The 19,943-nt window shown below is 56.8% G+C and overlaps 7 protein-coding genes across 7 annotated transcripts; 3 read left to right on the top strand and 4 right to left on the bottom strand.

Annotated features, from left to right (window-relative positions):
• Positions 1 to 276: 276 nt before the first annotated feature.
• Positions 277 to 984, bottom strand: N657DRAFT_644706 (uncharacterized protein). Its single transcript, XM_062792806.1, has one exon. It carries the CDS (start codon positions 906 to 908, stop codon positions 486 to 488), a length of 423 nt encoding a protein of 140 aa, XP_062648240.1. The 5' UTR covers positions 909 to 984; the 3' UTR covers positions 277 to 485.
• Positions 985 to 1,306: 322 nt separating this feature from the next.
• N657DRAFT_680453 (glycine hydroxymethyltransferase) lies at positions 1,307 to 2,963 on the top strand (the record flags this gene model as incomplete). Its single annotated transcript, XM_062796286.1, has 4 exons — positions 1,307 to 1,363; positions 1,427 to 1,477; positions 1,538 to 1,902; positions 1,973 to 2,963. The coding sequence occupies 4 exons, from the start codon at positions 1,307 to 1,309 to the stop codon at positions 2,961 to 2,963; spliced, it is 1,464 nt and encodes a 487-aa protein (XP_062648239.1).
• A 2,356-nt stretch (positions 2,964 to 5,319) lies between these two features.
• Positions 5,320 to 7,722, bottom strand: N657DRAFT_655698 (glycoside hydrolase family 5 protein; the record flags this gene model as incomplete). Its single annotated transcript, XM_062794629.1, has 2 exons — positions 5,320 to 7,251; positions 7,339 to 7,722. 2 exons carry the CDS (start codon positions 7,720 to 7,722, stop codon positions 5,320 to 5,322), a joined length of 2,316 nt encoding a protein of 771 aa, XP_062648238.1.
• A 540-nt stretch (positions 7,723 to 8,262) lies between these two features.
• Positions 8,263 to 10,076, top strand: N657DRAFT_655697 (prim-pol domain-containing protein; the record flags this gene model as incomplete). The annotated part of the gene is made up of 4 exons (XM_062794628.1): positions 8,263 to 8,537; positions 8,597 to 8,788; positions 8,842 to 9,285; positions 9,359 to 10,076. The coding sequence occupies 4 exons, from the start codon at positions 8,263 to 8,265 to the stop codon at positions 10,074 to 10,076; spliced, it is 1,629 nt and encodes a 542-aa protein (XP_062648237.1).
• A 206-nt stretch (positions 10,077 to 10,282) lies between these two features.
• On the bottom strand, positions 10,283 to 11,581 carry N657DRAFT_571463 (uncharacterized protein; the record flags this gene model as incomplete). Its single annotated transcript, XM_062788810.1, has 1 exon — positions 10,283 to 11,581. The coding sequence occupies one exon, from the start codon at positions 11,579 to 11,581 to the stop codon at positions 10,283 to 10,285; it is 1,299 nt and encodes a 432-aa protein (XP_062648236.1).
• Positions 11,582 to 11,758: 177 nt separating this feature from the next.
• N657DRAFT_595372 (DNA mismatch repair protein msh2-like protein) lies at positions 11,759 to 15,103 on the top strand. Its single transcript, XM_062789975.1, has 3 exons — positions 11,759 to 11,929; positions 12,025 to 12,156; positions 12,227 to 15,103. The coding sequence occupies exons 1-3, from the start codon at positions 11,906 to 11,908 to the stop codon at positions 14,891 to 14,893; spliced, it is 2,823 nt and encodes a 940-aa protein (XP_062648235.1). The 5' UTR covers positions 11,759 to 11,905; the 3' UTR covers positions 14,894 to 15,103.
• Positions 15,104 to 15,436: 333 nt separating this feature from the next.
• On the bottom strand, positions 15,437 to 19,880 carry N657DRAFT_392698 (cysteine proteinase). The gene is made up of 5 exons (XM_062787159.1): positions 19,771 to 19,880; positions 19,563 to 19,598; positions 17,969 to 19,500; positions 17,453 to 17,900; positions 15,437 to 17,387 (listed from the first exon to the last, which is right to left on the bottom strand). Coding segments are annotated over exons 1-5 (3,831 nt in total). The 5' UTR covers positions 19,772 to 19,880; the 3' UTR covers positions 15,437 to 15,573.
• Positions 19,881 to 19,943: the final 63 nt, after the last annotated feature.

The raw sequence follows: 19,943 nt of genomic DNA, 5'->3' as shown, positions 1-19,943 counted from the left end.
ACGTTATGTCAGGAACTGCGTCATTGTGATGGATCTGTGTTGACTGAGAGTCTCGCATTGAACATCAGTGCTCAGTCCGTGAATCTTGGTGCCAAAGAACCCACTCAGTTCAACACCTACCGGCAACCTCCAATGCCTGATATCTCCCTCTCTACAAGGCCGTCGACCAATCTGGCTGATCCTGAGATCAAGACGAGATCAGCCTCATCTCGAGACCACACTTTACGAAGCTACAACAAGGATGCTGCACAGAGTTAGAGATTTAATTCTCTGAATCTATTACGGATATAAAGTTATGAACCGCGCAGTGCTCGAGTTATCGACAGCTACAGATTGAGCACGTTGACAAACTCGAATGTCAAACGAAACATCAGTACTCTGTAGCAAGCAGCTTGTTGTGTACCTCAGTGGTAGGTCCTCTATCTAATCCTCAGGAATGGGACTGCGGCCTGGCATACGAACAGATACAGACAAGCCATATCGACTCAGAATTCGTACCGGACCAGCCGCCCAGAGTTTCTCAGGTATGGTATTCGTGCCACAATCAATGCCGGTATTCGGGAGGCCAGGGGAAGCTCCTCGACACCGGACATATTGGCTGTCAGCTGGTCCTCAACCAACTTCTGTCCGGCGAGATGCATCACGGTGACCGGCTGGTTCCGGATCCGGTGCAGGGCCAGGAAGTCAGCCCTCCACCGATCGAAGTCGCGCGCTCTCTCGGCCGCGCCTATGCCGGTCTTGTTGGCGAAGTCATAATCAATCCGGTCGACTGTCTCGGCCGGCCCACTTGTCGCCGAGGGGGGTTCTGGGCTAGAGCCGGGCCGAGGAGCGTCTCTAGGAGCGTCTCCTGCATGCCGGTGAGCGTCACGCGTACATTCTGTCGTCAAGGCTGCTATTGGCCATGCCATTTTGACTCGATCCACCAGCCTGCTGCATATAGCGTTAGCTAATACCTAATTCAGGTAGTAAATTTTGGAGATGCAGATGGACCGGAAGGCCGAGATCGCCGCCATATGAGCGCTAAATTCACACATCATCGCCTCGATACGCTCGTAGCCGGGCTTGGCAGCGCGCTAACGCTAGCCTAGCCCGCCATCGGCCCCTCACTTTCGCAGTCCCTGCCCCGCGATCAAACGTTCGACAGCAATGCGGGGCCCTGAATTTTCTCTCTCTCTCTCTCTCTCTCTCTCCGATCCCTTCATGACAGCCGGCTCAGTCCTCCCGTCCTGATCACCCCTCTATCTCTCAAGCCTACAACCTCGCCAATTCGAGTCTCCCCGGTCACCCACCGTCAAACTCTACTACAATGGCCGCCAGCACCTCCCAGGGCGCGACGTATGCGCTCCCCGAGTCTCACAAGCAGGTTCGTTGCCCCTCCGCCTTACCGCCACCACAATTGTCCGTTCGTCTGACTCACCGCTTGTAGATGCTCGAGAAGTCACTCCTCGAGTCCGATCCCGAGGTTGCGGATATCATGGTGAGCTTCACTCTCTCGGCTTGGCCCGTGTCCTGGTTCGCGTGCTGACACCCTGATCAGAAAGATGAGATCCAGCGCCAACGCGAATCCATTATTCTCATTGCCTCCGAAAATGTCACGTCCCGCGCTGTCTTTGATGCTCTCGGCTCGCCTATGTCCAACAAGTACTCCGAGGGCTACCCGGGCGCCCGGTACTATGGCGGCAACCAGCATATTGACCGGATCGAGCTTCTCTGCCAGAAGCGTGCCCTCGAAGCCTTTAATCTTGACGGCGCCAAGTGGGGTGTCAACGTCCAGTGCCTGAGCGGCAGTCCTGCCAACCTCCAGGTGTACCAGGCCATCATGCCTCCCCACGGCAGGCTGATGGGTCTGGATCTGCCCCACGGTGGCCATCTCAGCCACGGCTACCAGACTCCCCAGCGGAAGTAAGTGTTTTCTCTATACATGTCTAGTTCTGAAGAAGATCTCTGGCCAATTTCTGACCGAGCCAAAAAGGATCTCGGCCGTCTCAACCTACTTTGAAACCATGCCGTACCGTGTCGACCTCAATACCGGCGTCATCGACTACGACCAACTCGAGACAAACGCCGGGCTCTACCGGCCCAAGATCCTCGTTGCCGGCACCTCGGCCTACTGCCGTCTCATCGACTACGCGCGCATGCGCAAGATTGCCGACTCGGTTGGCGCCTACCTGGTCGTCGACATTGCTCACATCTCTGGTCTCGTGTCTGCCGGTGTCATTCCCTCGCCCTTCGAGTACGCCGATGTCGTCACCACCACTACTCACAAGTCGCTCCGTGGCCCCCGTGGCGCCATGATTTTCTTCCGCAAGGGCGTCCGGTCCGTTGATGCTAAGACGGGCAAGGAGACCCTCTACGACCTGGAGGACAAGATCAACTTCTCCGTCTTCCCCGGCCACCAGGGCGGTCCCCACAACCACACCATCACCGCGCTGGCCGTCGCGCTCAAGCAGGCCGCGACTCCCGAGTTCAAGGCGTACCAGCAAAAGGTCGTTGACAACGCCAAGGCGCTGGAGAAGAAATTCAAGGAGCTCGGCCACAAGCTTGTGTCGGACGGCACCGATTCGCACATGGTGCTGCTCGATCTTCGCCCGTTCTCTCTGGACGGTGCGCGTGTCGAGGCCGTGCTCGAGCAGATCAACATTGCCTGCAACAAGAACGCGGTTCCCGGCGACAAGAGCGCCCTCACCCCCGGCGGTCTGCGTATCGGCACGCCAGCCATGACCAGCCGCGGCTTTGGCGAGGCCGACTTCGAGCGCGTCGCCGCCTACATTGACGAGAGCATCAAGATTTGCAAGGAGGTACAGGCTGCCTTGCCCAAGGAGGCCAACAAGCTCAAGGACTTCAAGTTCAAGGTGGCTAGCGGCGAGGTTGCTCGCATCAACGAGCTCAAGAAGGAGATTTCGGACTGGTGCCACACCTTCCCCCTCCCCGTCGAGGGCTGGAGAATGGACGCTGGTATCTAAAGGGTGAGCAACGAGGCCGGAGGGAGCTCGATCATACGGCACAGAGGGTGCTGCATGCCCAATGTTTCAACCACACAAATATTGGCGGGCTTCGGCTCCGCCGTGCATTTGTTTCTGTTTTTATGCTCTCTTACGGTATGGCATCTAGAAAAGGGGTGCAAATGGGCGATCTCAACGAATCGGGAATGCATGGGAAAAAAGCAAGACACGGGACTCCGGAAAATCACTCATCAAGGTGCAAATCATTTCATCAGGCGTTTGCATCATGGGTGTACTTGGTCATCAACCTTACCAGCTTTTTCTCGGTCCCGGGCAGGGGAGGGGAGTCTGGGTCTTTAACGTACCTTGGTTTTGTTTTGTTTGTGGGCCTGTCGGTCTCAAAGTTAGATGGCTGCTTCAACGCGGTTGAATATACCCGATGTCGTCTGGATCAAACTGATTTCATTCACGGGAGGAAGGGGTGTTGATTTGGTGCGATGGTGAGATGGTGAGATGGCGAGTGTAGCTGCAACCCTCGAAAGGTTGGTTCATCCAGTCGAACTATGTTCGAGAAGGTGGACTAAAGATATGACTTGGGTTCCTCCAGATATCGGCCTGACCCATCATCTGTCCTCAGCTCACCAAGGGCTGCATTGAATGCAGGGTTTCACTGGCCTTCTGTTTATTGCATAGGAAGCCACCTTGCACGCTGGGGGTGCTTTCCTGTCTTGCTAGAGATGGGAGTGTAAGTCGAAAGGCCGCTTAGCACTTTCATCTTGACCAAACCTCCCCCCTTCCACGTTCTCTGCCCTATGAAGGCCGCCAACATACTTAAGGTCAACTACTACAGCTACATTGCAGGCGGACTACAGGCGAGGAAAACAAAAAGAGCATCCGGGCGAATACGACTCCACGAAATGGATGTTGCCGCTCGGGACGGAGTACTGTGACAACTCCTTTGTCGGATATCTATGGCCCCCAACACCACTCGTGCGTGGACTGTACGTTTAATGGCCCAGCTTCACTCACACACCCAAGCAACCGATACAAGCCGATAGGGGTTGCTGGAATGACTGGCGAGTCCACTGCAGTCACTGCCTACGCGTGGTCGGACGGTAACATTTAACATGTTAAACGCATAAAGACCAGCTCGGAACAGGCCCGGCACCGCAAGAGTAGGCCCTTATTCGAGGACGTCCATCCCGAAAGAGCTACGCTGCCGCGAAAGTCCGGTAGTCTGCATCGACCGAACGAGTACGGGTTCAAATGTTAAGATGGCGGAGCAGGGTCACAGTATCCCAATCCTTTGGTCAATATCACAACAGGGGCCGGCATTGGGAGAACAGCTCAATGATAGAATCATGTCGGGATACCACCTTGGTGCGACCATTCGTGTTCCAAGGTTCCAATCCACTGAAGAAGAGAAGCAAGACATTCAGCCCCCAAGGTTGACGGCGGCAGGAAGCGAATACCTAGGTAGCTTCTCCAAACAACAACCACATGTTCCCAGCCGTCCATTACACTTGGGAATGCCTGCGCGATGACACTGTGACCGGGCCAACTGTCACGCTGCTCAGGAGACGATAACAGTTGGGAACATCAGGCGGGAGATTGTTCAGTCTCGACCCTTTTTCTGGCCGGAACATAAGACTGCCAGCCTGATTTCAAATCAAGTCAGCCGTGCTCTCCCAGTTTGTCTTGATCCAACCTCTTCTGGCGCAGCTTACCTTGACCGGAACCATGAGACTCCGTCGCCTCGTTCCATTCTTCTTGTCCATCCGGCTCGCCAGGGCCATCGCCGTGGCTCCTTGAGAGACACCTGCTTCAGGGGCAAGCGCATCCGCGAGAGCAGCCGAGACGCCGACTCCCGCCGCCCCTGCCATACCAAATACTTCAACAAATTCTACCTCGCCACGGGACCCAACCGCAAATGCCCAGACAAGGAGACCGTGTTTGGCATTCAGCTGTGGCAGTTCACGCTGTGGAATCCGGACCTGGGTATGATTGCTTTGCGTTGCGGAAAGATGTATGGTATTGTGTGGGTTATCTACTAAAAAATGGCCTTGTCCTGGCGAGATGGGACCATGACTCGGCCTGTCGGAGATAGTAAGTGCCTATCCCTCACGGGCAGGGCAATCATGTTGTCAGGGGTTCGTTAACATGTCGTATTCATAATGAACGTCCATAGTGTGCTAGGCCATCGCAGAAACCCGTTCACCGCTCGTTCCAATCCCAGCCCAAATAAAACATGCCCAAGAACCCATGCTCCTAATCATGCCGAAGAATGATACTGAAAAAAATCCATGAACAATGAGAAAATAAGCCATCGCTCCCTTATATACGCTTCTCCCAACAACCGATCCCCATCCACCCCTCTTCACATAACGACGCAATTACTCCACGTCCCCTGATTGCACTGCTCATAATACCCGGCCTCCTCGTTAACCCCCTCACCAAAGTTATGCTTCTTCACCACACCCGAGACCCTCAGGGTCTGCTGGCCCGCGCCATGCCACCACCGTAGCCGCTGCACGAGCACCGTCTCCTCCTCGTCGCTGCTAATTTCCCACTTGCCCGAGCTGACCTGCACCGTGCAGGCGTCCTTGGGGAAGTGGTATTCGGGCAAGAACACCACCGTCGGCGCGTCCGGATCCACTGCCCCCTTGTTGGGAGACGGAGGAACCTCTATGGTCAGGCTGAACAGACACTGCCGGAGATCGAAGCCGTAGTTCTTGATGACGCCCGCGGCGGCGATGGGTGCGGGCCGGACGTATGCCTCGGCTGCGCGGTAGCCGGGGGAGACGGTGAGCTCGGGCTGGCGGGTGGTGGCTTGGGAAGAGATGGAGGGGTTCGTGATGGAGCGGTGGAGGTTGGCCGGCGTGACACTATCGTCGTCGTCGAGGTCTTTTTTGGCCACAGATGGAGGACGACTCGATGCTGCGTCGCCGTCACGATCGGGGGTTCTCGGACGCGCCGAGAGAGGCAGCAGCTTATCGTCGAGGGAGAAGATAGAGAGGTCCTCGCCGTTCCACTGGTCACCCCTCTCGTGGTCGTTCTTGGCCATGTACAGCCACAGCGTGTAGCCCTCCAAGCCAGACGCTTCCACTCCAAAGTGATTGGCGTCCATAGCAGCCGACTGACTGGAGTAGTCGCCTGTCTTGTATGCATACCTGCCGTCCATGTCGTATGGGATGCCGAACTCGGTCAACATGCACGGATGGTTCCCAATCCGATCGAGGCCCTCCTGCCTCAAGGCCGCGTGCTGATCCCGGAAGCAATTGCGGATGGCCGTCTCGCCCAGCTTGACGGCAAGGGCCGGGTGCCAGTACCGCCCGCGGAGCACGCCGATCACGTCAACGTTCCAGTTCCGGTTCCATTTCTTGGTCATTAGCGTGATCCCATCGTACCAATGCGGAGCATACACCATCAGAGGGTCGTCTCCGTCGGGCGTGCCCTTGATGAGCGGCGGCAGCTCCATTGTGGGACCCTGTAATAGCATGATGGCGTCTTTGTGATGGGTCCGGATCATATCGCGGTACTGTCGGAAGAAGGCCATGAAGTAGTTGTTGGTGAAATAGGGGTAGTCGATGGTATCCCCGGTGTCAGGGTGCCTTCCAAAGTAATCTTTCTTGAGGAGCGTGTCTGTGGCTGGATCCCAAACGCCATGCTGCGCCCAGATGCACTCCCCCAGCTTCCACCCTGGATCTCGCTTGTAGCCATATCGTGAATCGTCGTACCCCTCCGGCAGCCACGCCATCTCCCCATGGGGGTCAATCAAGGCTCGCCCGACTTTGTACGGCCCGAGCCCGCCCATGTCCCACGTTTCGACTTCAACGGCTCGCCCGGACCCCGTAAGTATGGTCTGCCATATCGTCGGACAGGTTCCTTTCTTCAAAGCCTGCTCTTTCGGTATGACACTGATATCCTCGTACCCAATCATGCCCTTGTTCGGCTCGTTCAGACTTTCCCAACCAAATATCACATCGTTCTCGATGGCCCCAGCCTCGTGGATGCGCTTGGCGAGGTGGGCGCAGGCGCGGAGAAAATGCCCCTGCAGATAGTCCTGGATGTTCATTCCGTCTATGATGCATTTTGGCGCAAAATCCCTGCCGGCGAAGAAGAGCGTGAACATGGTCGCAGCAGCCAGACGATAGTAGTTTGTTGACCAAATCATCTTGGGGAACGCGTCCGGGTCTGGGTACGTGTTATGAACGATGGCGGCCTCGGTTGCTGCGAAGCTTTGGGGGTTGAGACCAGCAGCGTAAAGTGTCCACATGGGAGCGCCCGAGCCTCCCGTAAAGCGAGACCACTGCAATACCAGCGTTAGCTCAGTCCAGCCTCCAGAAGCGGTCGTCCCTCCTGGGGGACAACGACAGGGTGATCCGGAGGCACGCACCACATCCTGATGGGGATCCATAAAAATGTAAAAGCCGTAGCTTTTCGCCGCCCGCAGCACCTCAATTGTCTCGTCTATCCAAACCTCATCGTAGATACCCGGGCCGGCTGCCTCGATGGCCTCCCATGTGAAGACATAGCGGATGGTGTTGTAGCCGCAGCGCTTCAACCGAGAGAAATGGAGATGCGCTTCTTCCTTGGGAAACGGTCTGCCGACGAAACTGACATTGTCGCCATCGAAGAAATCGTCGGCCACGTGTGACGGCTGGTCAGGTTTGCTGGGGAACTTGGCTTCGCCGGCGACGTTGATGCCTCGGAGGATCACCTGCCTTCCCTCCCGGTCGCAGAACCTGCCATCCTGGATGGTAAGACGAAGGTTGCCCATTGTCCACAGCTATCACGCAGGTGTGTGTGCAACCGAGGGTGTACAGTCTAGGACGATGGATGAGCGACGCCAATTGTAAGAGCTTTCGGCTATGAATGAGAGGATGGGAGGAGGCGAGGAACACTCCCAAGTTCGGGTGGCCGCCAAGGTCCACGGTGAGTGGAGCACGGCTTCGGGCTGCACACTGAGCTTTTCCCAATGACGTGAAGAAAGGGCGGCGAGAAGTTCAGCCCAAGTTGTAGCTGATGGATGGGTTAAGGGTTAGGGCTGTTATCCGTTCCACTTAACGCGAAAACACGCGGGAACATGCTCTCAATAGTCTTGGCGCGTCTGTCGACTCGAAATCCAACATCAAAACATTCGCCAGATTTCAGACTCAAGGTCGGGCGAACGTAAGATTTCGCGGGCTGCTATACCTCCCGGATCATCAGTAGTACCAGACTCGGGACTCCCAAACTCAACATGCCGCATTCCGTGGACCTCGCCGCTGAACCAGGCAGCACAACCCCCTCCGACACCGCCATGGATGCAGAGACGGCAATGGAGGTAGAACCTCCGGTCGCGGCGCCAAGTAGCCCATTGGTCGACGAGGATTTTGTGATGGTTGAGGCTGGCGAGGCGCAAGGTGCGGCGAAAGATGCCAATCCGGCAGCGGGACCCCCTCCTGCGCAAGTAGCGGCGGATGAAGACATGGTGGTAGAGATCCAGCAGGAGAAGAGGCCAGAGATCAAGCTGGAAGATCTGTTTGACGGCATGGACTCGGACGACGACGATTTTCAGAGCTCCAGCAACCCTCTGAATGTGAAAGAACCTGTGTAAGCTCTGCTCCGGACTGCAACCGCTGGTTTGCGAATATCTAACTTGTATCAATCAGGGAGGAAGAAGCCTACGATCCTTCATTTGAGCTTTTGAGAATCTACTACCAGAGATTCTTCCCCTGGCGCTATATGTTCCAATGGCTGAATCACAGCCCAGTCCCTACAAACGATTTCAAGCACCGCGAGTTCAGTTTGTGGTTGCACAATGACGCCGTCATGCGGTATCAGTCATATACCACATCCGACCTGTAAGCAACTCTGTGTCGGGCCCGAGATACCCCTTAACTGACCCGCGGTTTAGATTTCGAAAGGACGTACTGCGCCTGATGCCGAGGCGTATAGAAATCGGCCCCGTGTACACGGCAGACCCGAGAGACCGCAAGACGTTCCGCAACTCGACGGCATTCGTCCCCATGGCGAAGGAGCTGTGTTTCGATATCGACTTGACTGACTATGACGATATCCGGACATGCTGCGACAAGGCCAACATCTGCAACAAATGCTGGAGGTTCACCACCATGGCCATTAAGGTCCTGGACACGGCGCTGCGGGAGGACTTTGGCTATCACCACATCCTCTGGGTCTATTCGGGTCGTCGAGGTGTCCATGCCTGGGTCTGCGACAAGCAGGCGAGGACTCTACAAGACCACCAGAGGAAAGCCATCGCAAGCTATTTTGAGGTTGTGAGTGGCAAAGCAGGCGGCAAGAGGGTTAACATCCGTCGGCCACTGCACCCCCACCTCTCGTAAGCGGCACCAGCCACGCACTCCCCATTCAGACAGCTGACAGCTCTAACCTAACCCTCTCTTCAACCGCAGACGAAGCATCGACCTCCTCAAAGAGCACTTCCAGCACGACGTCCTCGAAACCCAAGACCCCTGGGCCTCCCCCGAAAAAGCCGATGCCCTCCTCCTCCAACACATCCCAGACCCGGACCTGCGCGAGGCGCTCCGCAAGAAGTGGGACGCCTCGCCCGGCCGCCCGTCCTCCTCCAAATGGGCCGACATCGACGCGCTAGCGCAAACGGGCGCCGTCGGCGCGGCCTTCGACCCCAAGGATCTCCTCGACGCCAAGCAAGACATACTCCTCGAACACGCGTACCCGCGCCTCGATATCGCCGTCTCCCAGAAGCTGAACCACCTGCTCAAGTCGCCCTTCGTCATTCACCCGGGCACGGGTCGCGTCTGTGTGCCGATTGACAGAGATAACCTCGACGGGTTCGACCCGCTCAACGTGCCGACGCTGCAGGGGTTGGTGAGGGAGGTGGATGCGTGGGGAGGGGGTGAGACGACCGATGGGGGCGTGGCGGGCGCTGCGGATGGCGGCGCTGGTGGTGGTGATGGTGGTGGTGGTGGCGCCAGCAGCCAGGAGGTGAAGCACGTGCAGGACTGGGAGAAGACGAGTCTGAAACCATATATTGAGTATTTCAGGTCGTTTGTGACGGCGCTGATGAAGGAGGAGAGGGAGGCGGCGGTGAAGAGAGAGCGTGTGGAGGATGGGGACGTCGAGGTTAAAGTTGAGTCGCTGGATTTCTGAACGATTAGGAATACCTTGTGTCCCGGATGGTACGTATATGGGGCGACCGTGGGTACCGCAGGGCAATGGACATTGGGTATTGGATATCTGGCCGGAGAACATTACCTCGGGAGGTTGTGTGATTCAGGTGGCTAATTTACAGGATTTTACAGTGTCGGAGGATCACTCTCTCAGTCCGCGTTTTTGGTACGATATCCAGTGCTGTGTCATTCAAGTGTCTCCTGCGGCTGAATAGCGGGTTCCCAAGACTCCGAGGATGCCTTGTTCTCGGCCGGTGTTTCGACCTCCGGAGTATGATCTTCCTCTGGTCCGTCGTCCTCTTGCTCCTCGACTTCCCCGTTCTTCGCCGCCGGGCCCTCCGCATCCGTTCCCTTCAAGGTGCCGCCCTTCCGTTTGGGGATTACGTCTAAGAAGGCCTGCGCCCAGTCACCGCACTCCAGCCACCTGGTCATAATCTCCACCACCTGGTTTGTGGTCAGGACATAGCGGCTGTGCATCGCCATGTATTCGCCAATTGGCAACTTGGCGGTCCGGACCTTATATTCCCTGGCTCGCTTGTAGCAGAGCCCCTTTTCTCGGTTCCTGTCCACTATCCCGCCAATGACGTAGCTCGTGTTGGCCTCCAGTCTGCCGAGCGTGTATGGCGACTCGGAGGTAAGGTAGACGATCGACTGGTCGACGTCTTCGTCCTCGAGCTCGGCCTCCACTGCAGGGGTTGTCCATGCTGGCTCACCAACACCGGCTGGCTGCGCTTCCTTTTGTGGCCCCGGTCTAATCAGGTCGATTATCTCGCCCCCCTGCGGGCCTGACATCTGCTCCTGGGCTTGCTTCGCAGCCTCACGAAAGTCGCCCTCGTGGAACCCGACGTTCTTCCAGTTCAGGTGCGCATTCTTGAGCACCGTCTCGAACCGCTCCTTCAACTTCCCCTTCCACGAGCTGAGATGCAGGCTGGCGTGATACTTGGCCTTGCGGTTCATGGCGTAGGAGCGCACAATCTGGCTCGATAACGAGACCAGCTCCTGCTCGCGCATGTATTGCTCGAAGTCGCAGTCGATGATCAAGGCGACGGGTACGGGTCGGTATTTCCAGGGCTCTTTTTGCTGCTGCAGCACTGTCGCGGGATTGAGGCCTGCGGCTGCGGCTTCGGCAATCTTGGCCTCCTTCTCGGCGCGCTTCCTTGCCTGGCGCTCATGGCGCTTGTCCTTGCGCTTTGCCCGCCGGTCTTCCTTAAACTCCTCCCATTGCTGCTTCCGCCTCAATTTCTTGAGCTGGTTTTTGGATAATGGTTTGTTCGCGCTATCCTTTGCCTCTCCGTCGGGTGTTGCGCCGGCATCGTTGGCGGTCGCTGCTGGACTTTCGCTCGGTGCTTTTTTCGCTGCTCGGTCTAGCTCAGTCTCGGCTTTGCGCTTGCCATTGGGAGCTGACGTAGCGCCAGTCTCGGTGGGCTCTGACCGATCCGGAAGGTCGACGCCCGGCGTGATCTGTTGTGTTTCTTCAGTCGCCATGTTGGTCGCTAGTAGTCGGCTGAGGCTTTTGGGAGAGAGCTACCCAGAGCCTTGGGTCGGTTCAGAATTTAAGTGGGGTTTGCATGCTGCGGGATCTCGGCGGGCAAAATACGCCACTTAGGTAGTATAGTGTGGAGCTGAGAGGCTAACACGTTAGAACGCGTCCCAGAGCCTACCAATTAATCGAAGCGCGTCTCAGCAGACATGGTATCCTACCTACCTGGTTGAAGCACAAGTTTCCACAACGGCAGGAAACCAAAACGCCTTTCGATGTCGCATTAAGCTTCACAATTCCAAACGTACTGGAAATCAACGGCCGCCAACATGTCCTCTCGACCAGAGCTGAAGGTTTGCAATTCCCAAACTTTCTGAACAGCGTTCGCTCCTTCGGCCAAATAGTCGATCTCCAAGGCTGACCATGATTTTTCGGTACCGCAAAACAGGTCGACGATGAACATGGATTTATCCGCTTCTTCAAGTCCCTGCCCGCCGTGGGCGAAGATGTAATCCGCATCTTCGATCGAGGCGACTGGTACACAGCACACGGCGAGAATGCCAACTTCATTGCGCGAATCGTTCGTTCCTTGTTGCCCGCTTCCGCACTCCTTCGGTCCATCCCTTCTGACTGATTGACTTTGGCGGCAGGTCTACAAGACAACTTCGGTTGTGAGGCAGCTCGGCCGCGATGATCACACCGGCTTACAATCCGTCACCATGACGGTGACCGTCTTCCGCCAGTTCCTTCGCGAGGCCCTCTACAAGCTTGGCAAACGGGTCGAGATCTGGGCGAGCCCCAATGGCCGCATGAATTGGAAGATGGTTAAACAAGCTTCGCCCGGAAACCTACAAGACATTGAGGACGATCTGGGCAGTTTGGGCGATGCAGCACCCGTTATCCTGGCAGTCAAGATTTCGGCCAAGGCATCCGAGGCTCGGGCCGTCGGTGTGTGCTTCGCGGATGCCAGCGTCAGGGAGCTCGGCGTCAGCGAGTTTCTCGACAATGACCTCTATTCCAACTTTGAGGCCCTACTGATTCAGCTTGGTGTCAAGGAGTGTCTAATCCAGATGGAGAAGGCAGATAAGGAAAAGGATTCGGAGCTGGCGAAGTTGAGGCAGATCATCGACAACTGCGGCGTTGCCATATCGGAGCGGCCAGTCGGAGACTTTGGCACCAAGGACATCGAGCAAGATCTGGCGAGACTGTTGAAGGACGAGAGGTCTGCCACCCTGCTGCCGCAGACCGATCTGAAACTTGCTATGGGCTCAGCAGCCGCCCTCATCAAATACCTCGGTGTCCTTCACGATCCCTCCAACTTCGGCCAGTATCAGCTCTACCAGCATGACCTTGCCCAGTTCATGAAGCTCGATGCAGCCGCACTTAAGGCCCTCAACCTCATGCCCGGCGCAAGAGACGGTGCCAAGAACATGAGCCTGTTTGGCCTGCTCAACCACTGCAAGACACCAGTCGGCAGCAGGTTGCTGGCCCAGTGGCTGAAGCAGCCCCTGATGGACAAGACTGAGATTGAGAAGCGCCAGCAGCTTGTCGAAGCATTTGCCAACGACACAGAGCTCCGCCAGACCATGCAGGAGGAACATCTACGGTCTATCCCCGATTTGTACCGCTTGGCAAAGCGTTTTCAGCGCAACAAGGCGAACCTGGAAGATGTTGTCAGGGCATACCAGGTTGTCATCCGGCTGCCGGGCTTTCTCGGTACGTTGGAAGGAGTCATGGATGAAGCCTACCGCGACCCTCTGGATGAGGCATACACCAACAAACTCCGCGAATTGTCCGACAGCCTAGCCAAGCTGCAAGAGATGGTCGAGACAACCGTCGACCTTGACGCTTTGGATAACCACGAGTTCATCATCAAGCCCGATTTTGACGACAGCCTGCGCATCATCCGCAGGAAGCTGGACAGGTTACGAACCGATATGGACAGGGAATTTGCCGATGCAGCAGGCGACCTGGGCCAGGAGAAGGACAAAAAGATCTTCCTCGAAAACCACAAGGTCCACGGGTGGTGCATGCGGTTAACCCGGACAGAAGCCGGCTGTATTCGGAACAAGTCCCGGTACATGGAGTGCTCGACACAGAAGAACGGCGTCTACTTCACGACGAAGACCCTACAGGGGTATCGCCGCGAGTTTGACCAGCTGTCTCAGAATTACAATAGGACCCAGAGCGGCCTGGTTAACGAGGTCGTCGGCGTGGCTGCCTCCTACAGCCCCGTCCTCGAGCGGCTTGCCGGCGTCCTAGCCCATCTGGACGTGATCGTGTCCTTCGCACACTGCGCCGTCCACGCCCCTATCTCCTACGTCCGGCCCACGATCCACCCTCGTGGAGAAGGCCAAACTATCCTGACTGAGGCGCGCCACCCCTGCCTGGAAATGCAGGACGACGTCCAGTTCATTACCAACGACGTCGAGCTGACACGCGACAAGTCTTCCTTCCTCATCATCACGGGGCCCAACATGGGCGGCAAGTCGACCTACATCCGCCAGATCGGCGTTATCGCCCTGATGGCGCAGATCGGCTGCTTCGTGCCCTGCAGCTCGGCCGAGCTGACCATCTTCGACAGCATCCTGGCGCGCGTCGGTGCCAGCGACAGCCAGCTCAAAGGGGTGTCCACCTTCATGGCCGAGATGCTCGAGACGGCAAACATTCTCAAGTCAGCGACGGCCGAAAGCCTCATCATCATCGACGAGCTGGGCCGCGGCACGTCGACCTACGACGGCTTCGGCCTCGCCTGGGCCATCTCGGAGCACATAGTCAAGGAGATTGGCTGCTTCGCCCTCTTCGCCACCCACTTCCACGAGCTGACCGCCCTGGCCGACAGCTACCCGCAGGTGCGCAACCTGCACGTCACGGCCCACATCAGCGGGACAACAACCAACAGTAAGAAAGACGACGACGAGAAGCGCGAGGTCACGCTCCTATACAAGGTCGAGCCGGGCGTCTGCGACCAGAGCTTCGGCATCCACGTTGCCGAGCTGGTGCGCTTCCCGGACAAGGTGGTCCGCATGGCCAAGCGCAAGGCCGACGAGCTCGAGGACTTTACGACGTCCCACCACCATCACAACAAGCACGAGACCGACGACCCCATCGTGGCCCCTACTTCCGCCACCAAGTACAGCAAGCGCGACGTCGAGGAGGGCAGCGCCCTGCTTAAGGACGTGCTGGTCCGCTGGAAGGATGAGGTCCGCGGCGGCGCCATGTCCAAGGCGGACATGGTTGCGAGGCTGAGGGAGATGGTTGGGAAAGAGGAGAAGTTGTTGGCGAATCCGTTCTTTCAGAGTGTAAAGACGTTGTGAACTGCTGGATGGGGTGTGCAGAGATTAGCTCTACGTGTCTGGCTGGTGATGTGATGCTTTTCGATCCTGAAGGAAGTTTGCTGTCGGGAAAGCGGATTTTCTACGGACTTTGGCAATGGCGGAAACATGGCTTGGAGGGTTGCTAGGCGTTGAGGGTTGGAGCGCATAAGTATGTAATAGCTGTCTAGTGCAATACGACTGCTGTACCGTACCTTGTGGTGTGTTCTTCGGATTATTCACCTTTCTAGGCGCAGTTCATCTTTACGACATTCATTTTGGGAAAATAAACCGTTTGTTTGCCGGGTCAAGGTTAAAGCCACAAACCAGGAGGTGGACGAGGAATAAGCCAGAAAATGAAGAATGCTTACTTGATTCCAAGCTTCCGGGTCACTGACAGCAGCCGCCATCGACCGGATGAGGATCCCCAAGCATCCATGCAGACCAGTCCAACGGATTTTCACCGGGATAAATCACCCGACCCTACGCGTGTCCTCACAGCTCTTTGTCCACCAGCATTCGCCCTTCCTTCGAATTCATCCCTGCACCATACACGGGCCTTTGCGTAAAGAGGAGGTATGCCCCCTTCCAGATCTTCTACTCCAACCACAGGCTCTCTTCTCCATGAATCCGCTCTCTTATTGTCTACCCATCGCCCTCCTACAAACAGGATCAACCACGGTCTACAGGATGTTATACGGAGGCGGCTCCATCTCGACATCTTCAAGATGCTCCACACTCGCTACCATGTCCTCCCTCGGGCCAGCATCGGCCATGACCGTATCCTGCGACGTACGCTCGGGACGCGGCGGTACGGGGGGCAGCACCTGCTGCGGCCGCGGCTGGCGGCGCGGGATACTGACAAGCTCGTTTACCTCATCCGCCTTGACATAAGCAAGGTAGTAAGGCTCGCCCTTTGAATTGAGCTCTCCGAGGACCTGCTCTCCCGAAGGGTGGACCGTCACGGTGGCGTCGTTGTATTTCCGCCAGACGCCGCGCTCAAAGTCGTGGATCCACACCCAATAGTGGCCCGCTGAGGCGGTCGACCCCGCGTGACACACCACGGCGTGGAGGCGGTATGCCACCGAGTGGGCGTCGCCGAACAGGCTGTCCCGCTCGGCCGTCAGGCGCTCCCGCTCTTCGTTTTCCTCCGCGACGAACCTCTCCCAGAACCCACCGAGGTCCGCAGGCGGTGCCGGGGCGGGTTCAAGGGCTGTTGCTGGCGGTTCTGCGGCACCCCTCTGGGGTATATCGGGTCCCTCAATATTGTATTTGCTCAACAGCTGCTTTAACTCTTCACTAAAACCAGTACCGTCTGATTTCGACTGGCCAGTGGCTACGTCCGCCATGGATGATGGGACCTGGGCTTGGAAACCTAGGCCTCCTATGACAAGAAATCCATCGACCTCCTCTTCAGTAAGGTCATCGTTTCGTGTGCCAGGGTTCGACGAACGGCCAGCGACTTGCGATTCGGCTTTGGCGGTCTCTAAGGCCTCCTTCGCCGCTGGGTTTGCCAACTCGTTCAGTCTCGCCTTGATGTCCCACTTGCGCTTCCTTGCTTTGAAAAGAACAGACTGAGTGTCCGCAATATGCATGAAGCGGTCGAGATATAGCGTCTCGGGGATAGTGATAGGGTTAGAGTTCTTCCTGACGCCGTCAGATCGCTGGATGCAGATGTGGAAATGAGGCGCGGGTCGTTCGATGGTGGTAAACGACAAGAGATCGCCCGGCAGCGGCTCGAGGTCAAATGAGTTGGCCAGGGCATCATACAAGTCCCGCGTCCCTGACTGGGCCGGGTACGCTGTCACCCAGCGGTCAGATCGTCTGGTCCGATTCCAGTCTGGTTCCCCAATCTTCTTCCGGTTGTCAATGAAGGTTGAGAAGAAAGCTTGTTCGATGGGATCTGGTGCGGCATCGTATTTCCCAATGCTTGAAACCTTGAATGCTGCCCGCAAGTGATCAATTGCGTTTCCCATAACTTCGTCGACGTCCATTTGATCGGAGCCAACATTCGGCTTATCGAGTTCCGCGGCCAGCTCCTCGACAGTGAGCTTTGACATTTTCACTCCTCCGTGGGTGGCGCCACCGACAGTTGGGTTAGAGGGCGTTGGTTCAGTAGGGAAGGCCTCAGCCGCGGCGGTGGCCTTGTCGCCGCACCGATCCTCAGAGGCGGTAACCGGGCCGCCTCCCCCCTCTGGCTGGTTGACCAAGGTCTGTTGCGAACTAGCAGAACTTGCGGTTTCCGTTCGCTCGACATCCACCATAGGTACGTCCGTAGATGCGCCTGGCGCCTCCGAGATGGAACCCTCGGCAGCGCGGGGCGGCAGTGGCGGCGCATCATTACTACTGGCACCTTGAGTGGCCTCAGAGTCCGCTGACCTATGGCGGAGCTTCTCCGGCCTGAGCAAAGCGGCATTGGCAAGGCGTTGCCGAGGCCGAATTGAACTATCGCCCGTGGCATCCAACTCTCGAAAAAGGGTGCTCAACTCGCGAGTAACTGAGAGACAACGAGTCAGCGCCGGCTCACCAAACCCTCGATGACGGATAGAGCGAGAAACCTACATTCATGACCAACAAAGGCTCTGCCGGTTTCCAAGTCGGGTGGGCTCTGGCTTAAGCCGTCACTGTTGTTACTGGTAGTTGTGCGCAGGATGTTGCCGAGGTTCGCTTCCGTCGGCTCCAGGGAAGGCAGGTTGGTGTTGATCGCCAGGTTTCTGACAGCGTTGACAGAGTAGAAATACTGGAGTATGCTGTTGAGGTAGCAGGTATTTCGAAGATTACCAAGCCCGACGGGCAAATCAAAGTCCACGGCCTCATGAGAGCGCATAGGGTCGGAGACCGTATCGCCAGCATGGTCATCACCCGATGAGGTAAACTGAGATAAGCGGCCAAATCGTAGCTCAGCCACGACGCCTTCGAAAGCGGAACGGTTGGGGTCATCTGCCGGCAGGTGGTTTGAAATAGTGTTGAGCGCTAAAAGGATAAGGTCCACGTAGTCCAGATCCTTCCCCTGCGTCCAGTGTGTTAGTACTGTATCTTGAGTCGTAAAACGCACAGGTTGGGTGCTGCACGACATACCGACGACAGGCTCTGTGCAGTGACCGCAATGGAGTCCATCGGCCATTCTGGTTCAACCCCTAGGAATTGGCAGGCTTCTGATATCTTCATCGGTTTTCCGAAGACCTCGTCCCGAATTTCTTGGCTGTCCTGGTCTTTCCCAATCTCGAGCAAGGCGACTCGGTGGTCTGCTTTCTGTGCCGGAGACTGCTCTCTGTAGGTCCGATACACGCGAATGATGTATTCCGGGTCCTGGGGGTAGTGCTTTGTAAGACCGAAATGGGCGTAGGCTCTGTCAACCGGATTGGCATCCGCGGCTCCTGGCGCAGCCTCCCGCTTCTGACTTGGAGACATCACCTCTTGCTGATTGAAGACGAACAGTTGGAGATCTTCGGACCGGCGACCTGCGAGGGTGCCGAGTGCTTCCAGGTAGGCTTGTGCCCTCTCTGAATCCGTTTCCACCTGCCTGATGTAGGCAAACTTGAGCAGGGGATCGTCTGCATCGATCGGCGCACCCAAGGTGGTAAAATGCGGAAGCTCGCTCGAGCTAATGGATAGCGTGCTCAAGGAACGGTGACTCCTGTCGCAGCCGAGAGCCTTCTCCAGTTGATCGCGGGCTGACGAGATCGGCTTGACAACAGGCTGGCCGTTCAAGGGTGGTTTGTCGTCCAGCAGGCTCTGCACCTCGCTTCTTACATCTTCGAAAAATGCCCTCAATGACACAACGGGAGTTTTGCCTTCTTGAGGTTGCAGGCGCGGGGGAAGCATGTAAGACTCTCCGGTGACCTCGTCGGTCCACTCCTCAAATCCCAGGTATCGAAAGATGTGGTCGCAGTCCCGGCCAAACTGCACCTGAAAGGTCTTGTTCCGCCGGGAGATCTTCTTACGGGGTCCCTTGCCATCGTCGTCGGTTATATTCTTGAGATACTGGTGCAAGGTGCCAAGGGCAGATGTTCGGAACAGGGTCTCCTTCTCGGGCGTGATGTCCGCGTAGCGGGTCGGGTCTCGCTCTTTAGCCAGCCTCAGGGACTCCTTAATCCTATTATCGTCCGTGATCATCTTGATCCACATGGGTTTCAGACGAGGTGAAGATATGTCGAGGTGCACAGCAATCCCGCACACCGTGCAGGCATATTGGATCTGGCCATGAGGAGGGTTCTGTTTGCAAGGCTCGGGCACTTCGGAGTCCTCGAAGTGGTGCCAGCTCGTGTCCTGCACACGGAAGTGGTGTTGCAAGTGTGCCGTGGCATCCTCGCGGACCGAAGGGATGACGTGGAAAACAAAGTGGTAGCGGCAGTACCTGCACATACAGGAGAGCAGAGATCTGCCCTGGCCCTCCGGATCGTGTGCATCATCATAGCTCTGCGAGGGGATGATCACGAGGTCGTGATCATGGCCTGCGTCGGGACGAGGGGGAAAGACGCGCAGCGGAGGGCATTCGGTAGGAGGCTCGCTCTGAAAGAGCGCTGGGTCCATCTGGCCCCGCCATTCCTTATCAGCCACGGGGCGACCAGAGAGCCAGTCGTGGACAAGCCTGGAGGCCAGTCGTCCGCCTGAAGTTTGATGAGCGTCCAATGGTTGGGGGTTGGCCTGGGGCAGGGGAAGGTTTGCTCACCTTTTTCGGGTTGTCCCAATTCCGTCGCTTTCGCCACTAGAGAGGGCGAGTTAGCAAGTGACAATGGATTGGTAATGGTCAGCCCAGTAACTTGGGCTGCAACTTGGTCGACAGACATGGTGACGGCGCAGGTAGAAGGGGGATCAAAGAAAGGTCGGGTGTTACAAGGAAGACGAGGGTCTGGCACACAAAAGTGGGGGTTATGTACTTTTGAACACTCGCAAAGATAAGATTGTCTGCGGTTTTCAGACCAAAAATGGACACTCTGATGATGGGAGCAGATTGCTCGTTGTTGCTCGCGTCCTTTAGACCGGGGGATTGTCTTGATGAGACAAGCCAGAGCAAAGGGAAGCGGACGGGTTCGAGTGTTGACTGGCGGCT

Source organism: Parathielavia appendiculata (genome assembly GCF_033297405.1).
Source record: "Parathielavia appendiculata strain CBS 731.68 unplaced genomic scaffold N657scaffold_5, whole genome shotgun sequence".
Classification (NCBI taxonomy): Eukaryota; Fungi; Ascomycota; class Sordariomycetes; order Sordariales; family Chaetomiaceae; genus Parathielavia; species Parathielavia appendiculata.
The sequence above is the reverse complement of the archived record's forward strand: the minus strand, read 5'-3'. Positions and strand labels throughout refer to the sequence as shown.